Consider the following 12,904-nt stretch of genomic DNA (forward strand, 5'->3'; position numbering starts at 1 on the left):
AAAATTAACACTTAAATTAAAGAATTCTGGGGCAGGATCCGAGAGGGGAACAAAAAACGATATCGATCTTCAGATAATTAAAGACATAATTAAGTTTATGCTATGATACACACGGCGGATGTCGAATAAATGTGCACTTACTTAACATATGGAGTTTTCGGCTGTAAACATCCCGTGTATAAGGTATCTTATGCATGATAAGCACTCGAATACAAGGCCAAAACAGGAAAAACAAAAGAAAAGGAAATACTATGATTTTGTATGAGAGTCCTTGTTGCATTCTTCAAATCATTTGGCCATGATATACGACTGAGATGCTACTCTAGAAGCTGCAGGAACAAAAGAAACATTAAATAGAAGCATCTTACTCTGTTGCAGAAGTTGTTGATGATGAGCCAGGCAAAATACTCCGTGGAGCTTTATAATTCTTGTCTGACCAAACTGAGGCACTTATGAAGCGTTTGTGGGAGACAAATCTACAGGAGAAAACTGTTGCCACCTTGATGATGTTGCTGCTTATTAGTCCATATACTTTTTTCAAGAATTTTGCAACTTCTTGTTCATGACCATATCCTAAAGCAGCAATCTCTCACAAAGATTATTGAATAATAAACCCTCATCAAGAGATCTTAGGGAGATCATTGTCCAAAGTGATCTTCATCCAAGAGGGTGTTCCCCGAGTTTGGATTCAAGAACCGTTTCCATCCTCGTCTTCTTCGCTCTCGTCATCATCTTGCCGATGAAGAAATTTGGCACTAGTGCTCGTTTGGAATGGCAATCTCATTGGCGAGCTCATCAATTGAAGGGACGGCACGAGGGAAGTAGGCAAGATGTGTTGTTGCGAACTCGAGTTCAATAGATGAAGATGGTTCAGTTGCCTCGGATCTGTCTCGACAGTAGGGGTAAGATACGAAGGGTAGGACGGAAAAATCGGCGTCATCGTCGCGGACGGGCAGAAGTATAACTGGGGAGCAGCGGACGGAAGAGCCGAAGAGGAAGCGATTGATGTGGAATTTAGGGGATTTTGATCCGGTAGCAATTGAAAGCCGTGAGTCCCGAGTTGAGACAATGACAAATTCGAAGGCTCCCATTGATTATTATAGGAGTACGGCAAGGTGCTGTTCGGCAAGCCACTCAAGGAATAACTAACGATTGGGAAGAAGTTCTGAGCTGATACTTGTGCATGATGAGAGTTGACTGATGATCCCAAATGGTCATGCACTTCATCGGTCTCAATCCACTTGCCCTTCTCAGAAAGAGGCTGACCATTATGATCATCTATTTCGACTTCCTTGTTCTTCGCTCTCAGTGTGTTATAAGCATCGATGTTCCAAAACTTTGACCTCGCCATTGCTGAAGATTCGCTATCATTAACCCCGTGATCGACACTACTCTCAGTGATCTTGACCCCGTGCTTCAAGAATGTTGTTGAGCTTGTGGGGAGAAAGGGAGAGATCAAGGAAGGTTGAGAGTTGGCGCTTGACGGTTCATGTGGGAATAGGATTTGCTGGTGGAATTGGCCGAAATTTGGAGGCAGCTGGAGCGGCGGCAACCTGTCGATGTCTTGTTTAGAGGCATCTAGCAACCAATCGATGACTTTGCTGGGTTGGCTGAGCCCTAGCTTGTCTTGAAGATCATACAATTGAATTGCTGTGGGCACGGAGAGCCTAATCCTCCTATCCCTCAGACCCCTAATAGTGCAGACCTTGCTGTGCCTATCTTTGCCTCCGAAGGAGCGCGAGACGCGCACGATCCTCGGGTTTCGGAAACCTGACCACTGCCTGGAAGTTGATGGCGGCACCAAGCGGGACATACTCCTGCTGATCTCATGCTTTTCTTCCTCTTGCTTCGCTGATTGAAAACCTCCTCCTCCTCCTCCTCCTCCTGGAATTGGGTTCATCTTACTCCTCTCATGATCATCAGGACGCAGAAGATTGGCTGCGATAAGAATTCTCAAATTGTTAACCTATGAAGTCACCTCCTTTCCTCTATATAATCTCAAGCACAATTCAGCTGATTTAGGTTGTCATGCATTGATTTGCAGCAGTATGCAATAACTACAGATTAATTAATAAGAGCGAAAAAAGTGATATTGAGTAATTAGTTACAGAATGAAACATATCACCAAACAAGCATGTTCTTTCTCCTTATGACATGAAGCAACTGAAAGAAGAACCCTATGACAAGTACACTTTCCCAAATCAAGAATTGGCGTAGAGTGCGACTTTTGTTTTTCGATGATTCGAGAATTCTTTAATCGAGTACTCAACAAACCACCATTTAATTTGGTTAAAAGACATCTCCTGATTGCTAAATGCTCAGTGTCCCAATTTGAAAACCTAATGGATGATCGTTGAGCATCTTGAAGTGAAAGTAGAACCTAATTTTGGCCAAAGAGGAAAGAATCTTGCACCTGTCAACAGATCTGGAGTTCAATTATCTGATTCTGAAGAAGGAAACCTACTTTGAGGAAACATAATGAGCTAGTATTTGCACATCCTCTTTTGAAAAAGAATGTTTTAGCGAATATAAACTCAACAAAAATTCTCAAGAAAATATGTAAATCACTGCTCGATCATGAACTTACTTCAGCTAGAGAGCAATAACCATCTTGATAGCAGATCAAGATCGGTCCCTTCACTTCCCAAGAACTGCAAACGAGAACAATATGTATCGCTTGAGAGGACGACGAGTCCGGGGAGAGAGTGGAAGCGAGCGAGCGAGCAAGAGAGAGAAAGAGAGAGTATCAATCTACAGACAGTGAACTGCACTTTCACAATATAAGTTCAATTGAAGAAATATTCACTCTTTGCTGGAGGATGGAAAACAAAAAGATGCCGAAAAATTAACCATGGCATGTTGCATACTATGTTGCATGGGAATGATGTGAAAAGAGGTATGGCATATCTTGCTCCCATTTGTTATCTGCTGAAGTTGCCACGTCAGCCGGACGATTCAAGAGTCCTGTAAATCATAATTATTATACATCATGTATACCGAATTGAGATTAGCTAGTATTAATACAACACGTGTTATTTCTCTTCTTTTTCCTGTCATTAAGAGATCAGTTAAAAATTGAAACAAACCCATCAAAAGGGTAGGTTTTAAACTCAAAGGGGACCATTGCAAAGACATAATTGAAAAAGAGAGAGAGAGAGAGAGAGAGAGAGAGAGAGAGAGAGAGACTAGCACTTTATTTGACGCAACAAGAGAAGAGAATAGCTTTATGGGGTGTACTCCATATAGCATGATATGATAAATGCATGCGTAGCGGAGTGAAAATGATAGCAAGGTAGTGAAAAATATCATGCCGTAGAATTATAATTCTGTCATCTTGTGCGATCGTAGAAAATATTTATACATAAGACAGCAAAAACACACACATAAAATCTTGTTTTAGCTGAAGCAATATAGTTTGTGAATTTTGTGAATGAATGAGAGAATGTGACTGCTATCAATCGAAAGAGAATGGTTTTCTGTTTTTAAAGAAAGTGTGTGTGAAGTGAATCAAAAGTCAGAGAAGAGATGGGTCATGATCGTCTTGTGGCTTCCGAAGTTGTGGTGTGAGCAAAACTGGTAGTTTTTCATCAAAACTGCTTGGATTTAGATGACGGATTTCTAGCTCTGCCTACATTGTAGGGGAGGGACCAAAAAACAAATGGGTTCTTTAAAGCATCCACTCAGTGTGTAGAGAGAGAGAGAGAGAGAGAGAGAGAGAGAGAGACCGCACGTATTGGCAGTGAGATATGCATATTGTACATATATACAGAGATCTCAAACCTAATAAATACTAACTACACCCAAGAAAACTGCAGCTGTATATCTTCTTGGGCCTTTTTTCTTCTCTCTATGCTTTCTTTGCCTATACTGCTAAATTAAACAGATTTCTAATTGTTGAAGATCTGGCTTCAAATATGGTTCTTGATCCAAAAGGACTTTTTTTTCTTTCTTTTATGGTAAGCAAGTCACTCTAATTAAATTACAGATGGAGGAGCAAATTTTCTTATAGCTTCTTGACTATAGGAACATGGCTTTTTCAGGTTCAATACATGTGTGGAGCTCCTTTATGGGAGAGGTGCGAACACACAAATTATAAAGTTCAAGCGGTAATGAAAAGACCTCAGCTAAGCCCTAAGAGAACACTTAAAAAATTGCTTTTACTATGTATATATATATATAGAGAGAGAGAGAGAGAGAGAGAGAGAGAGAGAGATGTTTCAGAGAAAACCTTAATGATCTGGAAGAAAAAAAAAAAGGAAAAATGGAATCTTCACCAAAATAATTGAAAAGCTGAGAGATTTGCACGCAGTGTTGCAGTTGTTCCAGTCAAAAGCTGAGGTCTACTTTTATTTGCCCAGTACCTTTTTTTTTTCTTCTTGAAATAAGGAACCCTAGTAATCTCTCAAAGTTTGAAAGCCCTAGAAAAACCCTAAGACCTGTGCCATTTGCAGCTTTTAGGAAGCAATCAGAAATAATTCTTGTTTCTGTTCTCAGTGTTATAACAAGCAGCCAAAAAGGGAAAAGGAAGGAAAAAAAAACTGGACCTCTTTTCTTTAATAGTGTTCGAAGACAAGCAGACACTGGCAAGATACGGGTGATACACGTTCCATTTTTCTGTTTTTGGCTACTCTCTCACTCACTCTCACTCTCTCTCAAACACAGCAAACCACATTCCCTAAGCTTCATTCTATGAGATTTGATTTTAGTTCAGATAGTTTTTTTTGGTGAGGATTTTAGTTCAGATAGTTTTTTTTTTTTTGGTTAAAATTTTAGTTCAGATAGTTACTATTTACATATTCAAACGAAAGGACTCAAATTGGTATATGCCACTATGTACACATCATTAGTTTGATCTAAATGAGTTTAGCTAGCTAATGTTTACAGTTTGTCTATTCTAACATATAATTCTCTCAGAGAACTATGAGTGAATTTTGCTTTCGTCGCACTAAAATCTTTTTCTCGTGCTGTTGTCTACTAAGGCTACACAGAGACATGGTCCCTACATTGGCAGATCCCAAAGCAGGCATGCTGCTTTGCAAATGACATTAATCTTCTCATCAGTCATGAGCTCTCCCAATTTATCTTGCCATTTCAAGCCAGAGAAGAATATGAAAAACGATTCTGACCGATCAGTTATTTATTTAATCTGCAGAAGTTAAATGGGGCAAAAGATGATGTCCATTTAAATAATTTTCAAGAAATGTTCTTTCTGATGCAGAATTAAGGAATTCTAGCTTTCTCTTGAATTCTTGAACCAATAATTCACAACCCATGAAAGTGGGATTCAACGAATAGTGTAGTTCCAACCAAATGTCAGTCTTAGCTACAACTGAGGGAAGGGACTTCAGTCTTTCGAATCGACCAATTGGCAAGGAATTACTTTGGAAACGGAACTTAAGTATTATCTACATCTTTCGCTAGCTTAAAGCTTAGCAAAAGTTCTTTCCCTTGGATATACTTAAGCATACCTGAATAGGGATGAACCCCTCAGGCAATTCTTAGGATGAGAACTGACGCTTCTCATCTAAGTGAAAGTAAAGATCTCCTTGTAGAACATCACCTAGAAACTGTCGTATATAGGTGTCGATGAAGAGCCTTTCAAGCAGAAAGATGTTTGTTAAATCAAGTTCAGCAAGTGTGGACCTCAAGATGCTCCTACCAGTTACTTACTATCACCATCATCACTGTCGTCATCATGACTCATTGTTGCATCAGAGAGAGAGAGAGAGAGAGAGAGATCCACAGTCTAGTTGTCTCTTGGAAGGGAATAATGGGGTGGATAGATACTGAGATATGGAATAACAAAATGATGAAAGAATCATAGGCGATGGCATAAAAAAAGAGAAAAAAGTATTTATACATTAAAGTCTTTATGGGTACATGGTGTTTACTAATTCAAGGAGCATCTGTGGATTCTGGCTTTTCCTACTCTCTTTCTGTCTCCATCTTCTCTGATGAGGCCATTACTATAATATGCCCAAGAAAATGACAGCTAAAGCTCAGAAAAGAACAAGGAGTGAACCAGCAGTGATCTAGCCCAAGATAAATGCCTTCTGCTCATCAATACGTACACAGATGGAGCAGAGGAGACAAACAGCAGAATTACCTCTTTCCCCCTCTCTGCAGCTCACCTCCACGGTCATTAAATTTCCTTCTGCTAAAAGACTGACAATCAGAAGTTGCTACCTTTGGAAATGCGAGGATACCCATTGAATAAACGCCTAGAGAATAGGCGCTTCCAATATCTCCCCATAAACCACGAGATGATAGCCGTTGGATCATAAAAGAATAGATCCCGATCATTCATTTTGAGAACTTTTCTGCTGTGCGTATGCTACTATTCCTTGCATTTTACTTACAAACAACCAGGATCAGGTTCTCGAGAAACCTTAAGGCTGCGAATAATAATCATTTTGTTTCTCTATTCTGTTCCAGAAATAGGTTTGAAACAGAAATCCGTTTGGTAACGCAATTCCATTTTCTATTTCTGGAATAAATTTTTGTTCTAGAAATAAGTTTGAAACAGAATTCAGAAGTTAAAATTTTTTGCTTTTTTATTTCTGGAACAAAAATGAGAAGTTAAAATTTTTCTCTTCGCTCGTCTTTGCTACTAGCCGGTCGCCCACCCGTTGCCCATTGCCGCCTACTTGCCGGCCACGGCCACCCGCCACCGCCCGCCTCCCACCGCTAGCCGCCATCCACTGGCCACCGGCTCCCGCCGCCGCCTGCCACTGTCTCTTGCCGCCGGCCTCCTTCCTCTCGCAGCCACCTGCCTTCGGCCGCCGCGCTGCTGTCCACCGGCCACCGCTCCCACCTCCCCCCGCCCTCCTCTCGCCGCCGGCCACCGTCTCCCACTACTGGCTGCACTCCTCCCGCTGCCACCCGCCTCCCACCACCAGCCATCGTCTCCCGCCACCGGCCTCCCTCCTCCCGTCACCGCCCGCCCGCCTTCGACCACCTCCCATCGCCGATCGTCGTGGGCCGCCACCCGCCGCCCACCAGCCACCGGTCGCGCCTCCGACCGCCCTCCTCCCATCGCCGCTCGCCTCCCGTCGCCGTGGGCCACCGCCTGCCATCCACCGGCCACCGTCTCCCGCCACCAGTCACCCTCCTCCCGCCATTGTCCTCCTCCCATCGCCGGCCACCTCCAGCCGCCATCCTCCGCATTGGCCGCATCGCTGTCCGCTGCCGCCTCCCCCCACCATCCGCCACCGCCATTCGCTGCCACCATTCGCCGCCTGCCGTCCGCCACCCGCCATCCACTCTCCGGCCACCCAAGAGGGAGAAATTTTGTGCCATTATCAAACAAATTTCTGTTTCTGGAATAGAAATTTCGTGTCGTTATCAAACGTTTTTTTTTGCTCAGAAACTTCTTCAGGAACAGAAATAAAAAAAAATCAATTTCTGATCAGAAATTAATTTCTAAAACAAAATGATTGTCATTGGCAACCTTAAATGGCCCAGCTTAAGATATCTAAAGTGACATAATGTTACGCGCAAAGTTTAGTATTCTTATATAGCTTTTTTATTTCTCCCGAACAGAAATTGAGAAGCTAGATCATTTAACTTTTCGCTTCTCGCCATACTCTTTTCTCCTCGTAGTATATAACGACGACGGCAATCATCAATCGATATATTCTCCCAGTACGGGCACTTGGTGTGATTTCCTGTAACCATTTACCTTCACTCCAAGTGACACAAACATGCCAGCAAAATAAGGCCAAATCCCACCATATAGAGCAAAGTGAATAAAAAAATTAAGCATTTTCTACATGCATCAACATTTAACCCCCACGTTCTTACCAAAAAAAAAAACATTTAACCCCCACGGAATACCTCGACTCTTCTACATGTTCATCAGCCAGTTCTATCCGAACAGGACAAGAAGGACCCCTTCTTCACCAGCTGTTAACTTCCAGTTTACAGATTGTCTGATCACAGTTAAACAGCTGACTGAAGCTCGAACTCCTGCTGGTGCCAGGCAGACTTTTCTACAAAATATGTAGTGTTGCTTTCACTCTTTCATCAACAGAGAAGGAAAAGAAAAAAATATATGTCTATGTATATATGTATACACGTACATATAGATGTACATATATAATCAATGTGCTCAGAGAAGACTTTAAGTTACTGACAGTTACAAGAAAGTTGCTGAGGCCCCAATATGCTGCATATAGCATAAGTCAATGATCAATCAGAATGAGGTCCAGGAGTAACTAATGCCGTTGCTTGCAGCTCTGTCCTGCTCATCCATTTTGTCGGGGTCTCTTCCCCATGTCTCCTCCCCGCCTTTCCTCTTTTTATCTTTTAGTAGGTAAGAAACTGGCCTCGGACCTCGTGTCTCTCTCTTAGTCTCCTGCACAAAATCATTAATGCATCATCCTCAGAGAGTGAGCTTAAACTGCTCTTACTAAACGTTAGTGATGCACTGTGCCTAAGAAGAATTAAAGTAATTTAATTCTTTTTACTTTGCTGTTTTAACTTCCGGATACCACTAATGAAGTAGATATGTTCCAGGGATAGGTGACAGCAGATTACAATAATATCCCTCTCTTAAGCAGACATTGTAGTATCAAAATGCCAACAAGCACTTTCAGCACATTCGTAGCACTAGCACAGAGATATGTTGTGCGCAACAAAACTGCAAGCATCATTGGCTGTGAGTTTTGGAAAAAGCAAGAAGTATGGTTCCTCCTGTTGGGTTTGGTGTGCCATGAAGTCAGGCGTTGGCACTCAAGCATTGTTTAAATGTCCACGATGACTGCCCTTGAGCTTTTCTTTAAACATAAATAAGCGATCCAAAGAAGGATAACAGGTAACCCGAAGAGCAAGAAGGCAAGGGAATATATAAGATCGTGATGGAAGTATTCCGTCAATAAGCCATTAGAAAGAGAAGTGGTGAGCTTTTTCAGCGATGAAATGTGAGAAGGACAAAAACTCTTAGGCAGACATGGTAGTACAACAGAACTTGAAGGACTGGCCATGAGGCTGAGAGTGACATCGTTTGCATTAGAAAATGTCGGTAGCACAAATTTTTGGCCATAACTTCTGCACTTAAGCTAAACAGCTGCATTTCTTAGCATCAAAAATTGACCAGTGCACAACTTAAAAAAACAAAACAAAAAAAAGTAAACTTGCCACTCTTAGACAAGTAAATTACATCAAATTCACCTTTTTATAACTGTGAAGAGAACTTCTCTGCAACATAGGGATTAGTTTTGATATTTTCCCTTTCCCATGATATAAACCATTATCATAATTCTAAATTATGTAAGCTGATAACTATATCCATAACAGAAGATGAAAACCAATACAGACAATGCCTGCAACCCCAATTTCCTCCTCTCTGCAAACATAATGCAAGACTTCATTATCTGAACCCAAGTCATGCAAAGGCAAAACCATGGAAGAATTGGAGATGGTCCATAAGATCCATAAAAAAGTTGACAAGTCGGCAACCACATTGCCAGGCTGCCCGTGCGTTAGGAGGTCATAATAAATGACTTTAAATACGGTCTAATGAAAAATATACCACTGCATTCTCGTGAAAATTCAAATGAACTTTATGTAGTAAGTTCAGAGGTTTTAGTCAAGAAACTGAGTAAACTTCGGTCCTATCAAGCACATGCCTTAGCCTCATTAATACGCGAACTCTATTTAGGGGGGAAAAGGTCTTGTCTTCGTATTTTCTGAAGTCATCATCCTCGTAATCAAAATTTCAATAAGAGTTCTCCAGTCATAACTCAGCTAGAACCAGCTACACAGACTGGGCTGAGAATACCACTAAAAGCGCAAATCAACAAATTGACCCATTTTAGTCCACAAGCTACACCAAGAAGTTTCACAGTTGAGTCGTTCAGACTTATCAGGGTTCCACAGTGCTTCCACTTTCCTCTCAATTGCACTGGCAGGACATAGCAACCTTAACTTTCAAAATCAAAGTCCACCTTCCCAGACTTGCCAAACCCGCTGTTACATAGACAAATTGTATTTGCATTATCAACAAAACTTGTGATGCTTTGGACACAAGATGATGTAAATCCAGAAGACCGTGTGCCAATCATCTATGTAAATCAATACAATCGAGTCATAGCAACATTTGGCAAATGTAAAAAGGAATAGGAGCAGTATATGCGCACTGCAGATATTTTGAAATGGTATCAGCAAAATCCATGGTAAAGATGTGCAATAACAATGGTGGCTGGGAAAAAAGGCTGCTGCGGAGGAACAGAGTTCTGTAGTCAATATATAATTGAACTGTTGTAACAAGTGAACTCACAACAATTGTTGAGCAGACCAAAAGAAAACCATTCCAAATCATAACAAGATTATATTAATATTGATTCATGGCGAGAATATTGCAAATTCTTATTTGAAGATTTCGAGATTAATCTCTAGGAATAGAATATACTTTCATGATCTGCAAGTGTATTTTGTATATTTTTAGCATTGCTTTTATCAATATTAGGTTTTCTGTAATATTGTATACCCCTGAATCTTTCATTGTAATACACATGAGTGATTGAATAAAATTCCTTCATGGGAATCATCTCCTTGTTATCTTCTCTTTGTTTTCCTCTCTGTCCCTTCTTTTGACTTCCTAGGTCCGTGAGTTATCAAGAGATTTTTTGTATCCTTGGAGTGGCCTACTAAGGTGGTGATTCGGCTAAGGGAGACCTAGATGATTAGTCTCTTCCTTCCTCTTCTCCATATCGGAAAACCCTTTATTTACCTATTCATTCAAGACATTCCCGGCACAATTGGGTATCGCATTCCATACTTCCCGGCGTCACTAATTCTTACTGATCATGGCAATCTGCCCTCCGAAACAAGCCACAGGAATTACCATAAGATGAATTCGGCGACTCTGGTGAAGGTCTACTCTTCATCATGCTCATGACCTCTGTATATCATTCTCGCATTACACACGCTGCTAGCCAGGGCAAAGGCTCGCTAGCTGCCGCCTGAGTTGCGACGAACATCCGGGCAACGTCAAGACCCCGGATCGACTCGGGCCGGTCTCAGCTGACCCTTTAATGTACGCAGCAACAAAGCATCACAAACCATCGGAAACTCACGAAACTGCACGAACCAAAATGACCCCCAATTCGGCACACCACAACTCAGACCAGGACTCCGTGGAACCCCACAGTCGAGACCCCCCAACCGATATCAACATTCGCTCGATTGCCATCGGTACCCAAAAAAAGATGCGGCAATATACGGAAAAGCAGGCAAGCCATTGCAATCACACAAGCGAACTACAGAGAGAACGAGAGGAAAATGGGAAAGGTTTCGCAGTTTTCTGTACCTTGTCCGAGGGATGCCCGGAAACGATGCGACGCCGCGACCTTCCTTTAGACAAGGACGCTCGAGGAAGCGCCGGAAGCATCGCCGACCGGCGACGTCTCGTGGGTTCACCGGAGGCGCAGAGGATGGAATCGCCATGGCCAAAGCTGGAAGCCGGAGCTGAAGCTCCGGTTGAGTCGCCACACTGAGAGTGACGATGCCGCATTGTTCATTTTTGGGATAATAGCACAAAGGTCCCTGAACACTTGATCAACGTGCAATGTCGTCCTTAAATTTTTTTTATTTTTGCACTATGGTCCCAAACTTTGGCACGATGTGCAATGACATCCATAAACTTTCAATTTATTCGATATAATCCCTGAATTATTAGTAAATGTTCAATATTGTCCGTAAATTTTTAAACATTTTCATATAATCTAAGGATTACATTGAACATTGAACCAAAGTTCAAGGACCACATCGAACAAATCAAAAGTTCAGATACGACATTGTACATTAGACTAAAGTGTAAGGATCATATTGAAACCGATTCCTAAAAGTGGAACCGGTGTCCGGGTGGTCCGATTCCCGATTCCAAGAGAGAACCAGACTTACTACATATACTTTTTTTTCTTCAAAAAAAATAATAAAATGTGAATTAATCCCTACGTGAACTTCATTAACATAAACTTATTGACAAAAATTAGTAAAATGTGAACTAAACTCTAAGGTAGCGCATGATAACCATTCTGGTTCTGTCCAGAACTAGTTTTCTGTTCCACAAACAGTTTTGGAACAGAAACCCGTTTGGTAACGCAATATCATTTTTCTATTTCCGGGACAACTTTTTGTTTCAGAACCGATTCTGAACCAAAAATCAGAACAAAAAAAAAGTAGGTTTTCTATTTCTAGACAAAAAATGAGAATCATTTATGAGAGAACTCTTTCTTCAAAACACATGTTCATCTAGAAGTCACAATCTTTGAGGTAGGAAAAAAAAGCAAAAAATCAAAAATTTCAAAACTTCACAGAATGACTTAGAATACATGTGGCCATCCACTTTGAGCGAAATTTAAATTTTTTTAGATGCCGAAAAAAATAAAAAAAACTTCAAAACTTCACAGAATTGCTTAGAATACATGTGGCCACCCACTTTGAGCGAAATTTAATTTTTTTAGGTGCCGAAAAAAAATAAAAATAAGCAAAAAAGCAAAAATTTCAAAACTTCACAGAATGGCTTAAAATACCTGTGGCCACCCACATTGAGCGAAATTTTATATTTTTTAGGTGCCGAAAAAAAGAGAGCAAAAAATTAAAAATTTCAAAACTTCACAAAATGGCTTAGAATACATGTGGCCATCCACTTTGAGTGAAATTTAATTTTCTTTATGTGCCGAAAAAAATTAAAAAATCAAAAATACCATTAGGGCACCTAAAAAAATTAAATTTCACTCAAAGTGGGTGGCTAGAGGCATTCTAAGTCATTCTGTGAAATTTTGAATTTTTTTATTTTTTATGTATTTATTTTTTTTTCGGCACCTAAAAAAATTTAAATTTCGCTCAAAGTGGGTGGCCACAGATATTCTAAGTCATTCTGTGAAATTTTGAAATTTTT

General features: G+C 40.9%; 3 protein-coding genes across 5 annotated transcripts; all 3 read right to left on the minus strand.

The window, feature by feature from the left end:
• Window positions 1–40: 40 nt before the first annotated feature.
• On the minus strand, window positions 41–2,809 carry LOC115691624 (transcription factor TCP5-like). Its single transcript, XM_030618325.2, has 2 exons — window positions 2,588–2,809; window positions 41–1,938 (listed from the first exon to the last, which is right to left on the minus strand). Exon 2 carries the CDS (start codon window positions 1,898–1,900, stop codon window positions 689–691), a length of 1,212 nt encoding a protein of 403 aa, XP_030474185.1. The 5' UTR covers window positions 1,901–1,938; window positions 2,588–2,809; the 3' UTR covers window positions 41–688.
• A 3,834-nt stretch (window positions 2,810–6,643) lies between these two features.
• LOC130140291 (uncharacterized) lies at window positions 6,644–7,231 on the minus strand. The gene has a single exon (XM_056319314.1). It carries the CDS (start codon window positions 7,229–7,231, stop codon window positions 6,644–6,646), a length of 588 nt encoding a protein of 195 aa, XP_056175289.1.
• A 710-nt stretch (window positions 7,232–7,941) lies between these two features.
• On the minus strand, window positions 7,942–11,533 carry LOC115691621 (uncharacterized). 3 transcript variants are annotated; one of them, XR_008818296.1, is made up of 3 exons: window positions 11,312–11,529; window positions 8,136–8,356; window positions 7,942–7,986 (listed from the first exon to the last, which is right to left on the minus strand). XR_008818296.1 is itself a non-coding variant. In XM_056319216.1 (2 exons), the coding sequence occupies exons 1-2, from the start codon at window positions 11,513–11,515 to the stop codon at window positions 8,195–8,197; spliced, it is 366 nt and encodes a 121-aa protein (XP_056175191.1). In that variant the 5' UTR covers window positions 11,516–11,533; the 3' UTR covers window positions 8,038–8,194. The 3 variants fall into 3 exon arrangements, 1 of the variants encoding a protein (XP_056175191.1); XR_008818295.1 differs by having other exon boundaries at window positions 7,942–7,991; XM_056319216.1 differs by lacking the exon at window positions 7,942–7,986 and having other exon boundaries at window positions 8,038–8,356; window positions 11,312–11,533.
• Between the last annotated feature and the right edge of the window lie 1,371 nt (window positions 11,534–12,904).

Source organism: Syzygium oleosum, unplaced genomic scaffold (genome assembly GCF_021117445.2).
Source record: "Syzygium oleosum isolate NSW1041296 unplaced genomic scaffold, Sole_v2.1 Sole_v2.17, whole genome shotgun sequence".
Lineage (NCBI taxonomy): Eukaryota > Viridiplantae > Streptophyta > Magnoliopsida > Myrtales > Myrtaceae > Syzygium > Syzygium oleosum.